Consider the following 5,687-nt stretch of genomic DNA (forward strand, 5'->3'; position numbering starts at 1 on the left):
GGGGCCCAACAACCCTACAAAATGACTCAATCGACTATCACGCCACATACTCCAAGAGTCCGTGTGGTTGCACTACACTACTAGCAACGGTACCATGTTTAGTATCATAACCATCCATCAGGGTTCACTACCACATACCTGCAATCATTGTGCGGTACTGGCATTTCATCAATCATATTTCAATTTTATATTGCATTATTCATATTTCCCATTTTCACATTTCAGTATTTCCATATCAATATACATCATTATTCTCATATCAGTATTTCTCAACTCATCTCAAAATAAATGTTCTCATTGTTTTTTGTGCACATTTCATCATCTCATAATAGTATATATCGTGTTTCACGTATTTCAACATTTCTCAAAATACTCATTTCAGTAGTTCGCAAAATCTCATTTTTCTTGCAAATCATTCTTACTCATATATAAATACCATATTTCATTATTTTCCACTAATCACAACAATAATTCTCATTTCAATATTTTCTCAAAAATTACTCATCGTTATATTTCACATTTTTCAATACACATCATATGTTACACAGTTCTCATCTAATATTCATATAATATTAATTTCACATACAAATATATTTCAATTTAATATTACTCAAATGCCACACAATTTATCTGATATTTATATCATAATAATTTTCAGACAAAATACCATATGCTCATTTTCACATATTAATTCAAACAGTAATTCTAAAAATACTGCTATAATTTATTCCCCTTACCTGACTTACTGAGAGTCTCATTAACACCCAAATCCTACGCCCTTGGCGCTCGAAACTCAAATCCTGTAATTTGTATTTTTCCCATATTAATTAACCTATTTTCTCAAAATAATACCCATCTAACATTTCCTAGGCTCTATATACCCCAAATCAACATTTAAACTAATATTTGACACCCCCACTTAATTTTTTGAATTATGCTTGCGGGTCCTAAAATTACACTCGCGGCGCTCACTCGGGTCCTAAATTCTGAAAATTCTACTTCAACCTCAGATGCTCAATATTTTAACATTTGTAAATCAACCCTAATTAATTAAAAATAAGCCCCTTAATAACCCCCATATCCCAAATTTGGGGTTTTGCTTACAACGATCCCACGAGAAATTTGCTCCGCTAGACTCATTGAGGATCATCCTTAGATTCTCGTGGTGGTGTCTAATCATCGATTGGGTTTATAATTTACAAGAAAATAAGGAAAAATGAGAGATTAGCTTACCCCAGGAGATATGCCTACACCGTTCCTACCAGCAATCCGCTCCGAGAGAAATGACGACAGCGGAGAATGGAGTCCAGCAGTATCTTCCGATTTTCGATTGGAAGAGAATCCGTCACAGAACTGAGGAGAGAGGGAGAGAGAACGAGAAAAGAGAGAAAGACTGAGGGGGGGGGGGGAGTTCCTGCGCAAAGACCCTCTCTAGGTCTCTCTTTTTTTTCCTTTTGAAATCCTCTTGTACTTTCAGGAGGATTGTGGATTTACACCTATAATAATAATAATAATAATAATAATAATAATTTATTAATATTAATAATAATATATTTTATTAATAAAAAAAATAAATTTTAATTATTATTATTATTATTTTACAAATTCAATTAATTAATTAATTAATTTTTTTATTGTTTCGTTTTTTATTTTTTTATTTTTTTTTGAATCACCCCACTAATCTTGTATAACCATTTTTGGGGTTATTAGTTCCACCCATTCTCATTACTTTGCTAAAACATCTTGGTGAGAGTATTGTTAGATACCCCATATTGTTTATACGTGCTTATACTCTCAAATACGTGAATTGATTGTTGATTTTGTAAGAGTAAGCCAAAAGGTCTTCCCCGATGATTTAATTCATAAATTCATTTTTGGGGAAACTTTCTTAAACTTGAGAGTCTTTGCATCTTTATTGCAAGACTCTTGAGCTTGTCTTGTGTTTTGTAGAAGATATTTTTGGCAAGCTTGTTTGCTAAATATCTCTTGTGTTTAAATTTTTGGAAATCCTTTTTGAGATATTTGATTATACTCTTGAAAATTTTTGAAACCTTATTTGTGGTTGATACATTTATATATATATTGTTTCAAATAAACTTTACAAAACTCACTCTCACACTTTGATTGCATATTGACATTATATTGAGAGTAGTTTCATATATCTTCACTGAACTTATATTTCCTATCATATTGAAGTGTATTGGTTATTACTTGTGCGTATCTATACAAATCTGCTTGTATTAGAAACATCTTTATTTGTACACAAGTTTTATATTCATTGTTGTATTCTAGGCGTGGCCTGAGGGGGTGTTAATCTAACCCGTAAGGATCGGTTGTTAGGGTCTTCTTCATCCCGTAAGGAGAGTGTGTAAAGATTGAGATCAGCCCTGGTAATTTGATTTGCTTGTAACCAGTGTCGATCCACCCGTTAAGTGAGCATTAGTGCAATCTTCGAACTCGTGAACTGAGGCGGGGACCTAGGCAGTATTGACCGAACCCTGATAACATATCGTGTGTTTACTGTTATTACCCAGCATTTTATATTTATGCATATATATGTTATATTCGATATATTGTGAATGTTGTGCATAATTAAATTTTCGCATATTACTTTTATCTGCGCAATTGGTATATGCTTAGAAAGACCCTAAGTTATGAATTACTGATATCTGGTTTAACTTATGCAAAAGTTTTAAAATTTCAATTCAACACCCTCTTTGGGAATACACCAATTCCAACAACATATAATTTGAAATTTTGAAAATTAATTTTATATAATTGAAAACTGAATTTTAAAATGTAAACTAATTAAAAACTAAATTTTATAATAATTAAAAAAACTATCTCCACTTTTAGTGGGATATTTGAAGGTGGATTATGTATCTTTTTACTTTTATACCCTTATTAGTTAATTTTTAAGTAATTGATATGAGTAATTATTGGAGAATAATATGGACGCTTTAAAAGATAACACCAAAAAGGAGAATTCCCTTTATAGTAGTATGGATAAATATTAATTATATTTTACATTTCTAATTTCTATAACCCATTCTATTTCACTTGAATGAATTAATTTATCTCTCCACAAAATTTTAATTTTAATCCTAAAAATCTTTAACATAATTAAAAGTATTTATTAATCTTATTTAATGAAAGCATGCATATTGAAATATGTATAATAACAATAGTAAATATAAAAATTAAATTCGTCTGAATGACACGTAATATTTGGCAATTCTAATGAGGACGAAGGTGACCGCCTGGTGTCGGTCACTGCGAGTCCGTTAAAGCCTCCTCCGTGGGCCAGGTTTACAGGCTGGACTGACACTGTGGCAGTAATCATCCTTCCTCCGATTCCGCGACCGCTCTTGTCGTTTTGTCCACCTCAGCATCTCCCCTCAAACGCAACCTTCATTGTGCCATCCAGCCTGTCCTCGGTCAAACTTATCTTTACTCCCCCGTCCTTCCAATTTATCGTATCCTTCTCCCATTTTCTCGCAGTAATTTCCCTTTCCAGAACCTCCCTCCCGTTTGTACAACTACTCCAACCGCGAAGGACAAATTAGGAAACTATCTCGAGAAATTTCCAACTTTACGAGTTTTTAACGGGATTCTCTCAAATCCCTGAAGCTACGTGGCAACCGCTTGTTGGTTGTACAGCTGTATTTTCTGCAACCGCCTCACCGGGAGAGGCGGTAGTCGTGACGTTCATTACCCGCCTTCATTAACCGGCTCTATCAGTTACCCCGGCTTCCACTCTCCCCCACTTTATAAGCCCTCTCCTGCCCCGCTCTCGCCTCTCTCACGACAGAGGCCTCTTCTTCCTTCATCGCCTCTCCCCAAAATTTTCGATTTTTCTAGTAATTTTTTTGTTTATTTATTGATCTTCATAGGGTTAGGGTTTTACATAGAGGTCGATCATCATCCATGGCGGCTTCGGCGGGAGATTTGGATCGGATCAAGGGTCCCTGGAGTCCAGAAGAGGACGAGGCGCTGCAGAAGCTCGTCCAACGACACGGAGCTCGGAACTGGTCTCTGATCAGCAAGTCTATTCCTGGAAGATCTGGCAAGTCCTGCCGTCTACGGTGGTGCAATCAGCTTTCGCCGATGGTGGAGCACCGCGCGTTCACGACGGAGGAAGATGAGATCATCATTAAGGCGCATGCGAAGTACGGCAATAAGTGGGCGACGATCGCGAGACTTCTTAATGGACGGACCGATAACGCGATCAAGAACCACTGGAACTCGACGCTCAAGAGGAAGTACTCGGCGTTGATCGAAGACGGCGGCGTCGTTGACGATCAAGGCGACCGGCCTGAGAAACGATCTGCCGGCGTTGTAGCGGCGGTGCCGGTTTCTTGCTTTAGCCCTGGAAGCCCTTCTGGATCTGATGTTAGTGATTCCAGTTTACCTGTGACCTCTTCGTCGCACGTGTTTCGACCAGTACCAATAACTGGAGCGATCTTGCCTTCTTCTCAACTTGTCGAATCATCTTCGAAGACGAAAGATCCGTTCACTGCACTCACTCTTTCGCTCCCGGGAGCTGAATCGTACGACTTCCCGACTCATGAACCGCCCGTTAATAACCCCGTCCAACCGCAGCAGACGCAGCCGAATCAGTATAACCAGCGCGGACAGTCATCGTCATCGGCCGATCAGCAAGATCCGAGAACGATGTCGTTTGGACCGGAGTTCTTGTCTGCGTTACAGGAGATGATCAAAAAAGAAGTTAGAGATTACATGTCAGGATTAGAGACGAACGGGATGTATGCTCAAACTACCGACAGCATTAGGAACGCTGCCATTAAGCGCATTGGCGTCAGCAAGATGGACTAGAGCAGACAGTGATCAATAGGAATCCAAAAACAGGGACTTTGATCAGAAGCTCAAAACTCTGTTTTCTTCGTAGCTTTGCTTCTTCAAAGGGAAAAAATAATAATTTTGATGTTGTACAGAACTAGAGCAGAAACTTCTGAGAAGGTGCTAGAAGTAGAAGGTAGAAAAACCAGAGAGGAGAGGTATCATTTTCTGTTCGTGAATCGCCGCAGGGGAAGTTGGATTACCGGCGAAATAATACGTCAAAAAAATCGCTTGAAAAAAAAAAGAAAATATTATTTAGGATTTCGGTTTTGAACAATTCTTTAATTTGATTTGGATCTGTTTGGAGTTTTTGAATTTTTAAACCTATCGTTGCTCAACTGAAAGCAAATTTTGTGCTTTTGAAAACAGATGAACTGAAACCGTTTGATTTTGATTTGATTTCGGATGAATGGAATTTGGGAATTTGGTACGGAGAGAGTACTGGCCGGTACGGTTCGTTTTCGTTTTTGTTTTTTTAAATAATGATAAGTGATTAATTTAAGACGGAATCAAACCCGTCTCTATCACGTTGATGAAGTTCTGACAAGATATTAGAATAATAAAGCATTATTTATTACTGTGCAGAGAGATAAACATCCAGTTTTTTTTAAACAAAATTCCGAGTTTGCCCCTGAGAAGGCTAACCAGACCCTTGCGCTGGATCCAACTACGTTTTGGTAAAACTACAAGTGGTTTATTTTATTATTTTTATATATTTGTTTGTATGTTTGTTTTTAGCTTGGTCTTTTCTTTAAAAGTGTTTTATTATTTTTCATAATTGTAAAAAAAAATGCACAGAAGTTCTAAAGCGTTGGACCATCGAGACT

The 5,687-nt window shown here is 37.0% G+C and overlaps 1 protein-coding gene across 1 annotated transcript; it reads left to right on the forward strand.

The window, feature by feature from the left end:
• The first annotated feature begins 3,801 nt into the window (after positions 1-3,801).
• LOC131155212 (transcription factor MYB44-like) lies at positions 3,802-5,137 on the forward strand. Its single transcript, XM_058108188.1, has one exon. The coding sequence runs from the start codon at positions 3,928-3,930 to the stop codon at positions 4,834-4,836; it is 909 nt and encodes a 302-aa protein (XP_057964171.1). The 5' UTR covers positions 3,802-3,927; the 3' UTR covers positions 4,837-5,137.
• The last annotated feature ends 550 nt before the right edge of the window (positions 5,138-5,687 follow it).

This window comes from Malania oleifera, chromosome 5 (genome assembly GCF_029873635.1).
Source record: "Malania oleifera isolate guangnan ecotype guangnan chromosome 5, ASM2987363v1, whole genome shotgun sequence".
Classification (NCBI taxonomy): Eukaryota; Viridiplantae; Streptophyta; class Magnoliopsida; order Santalales; family Ximeniaceae; genus Malania; species Malania oleifera.

Excerpts from the sequence above, each read along its gene's own strand:
- LOC131155212 (XM_058108188.1), top strand. The coding sequence starts at position 3,928 with ATGGCGGCTTCGGCGGGAGATTTGGATCGGATCAAGGGTCCCTGGAGT.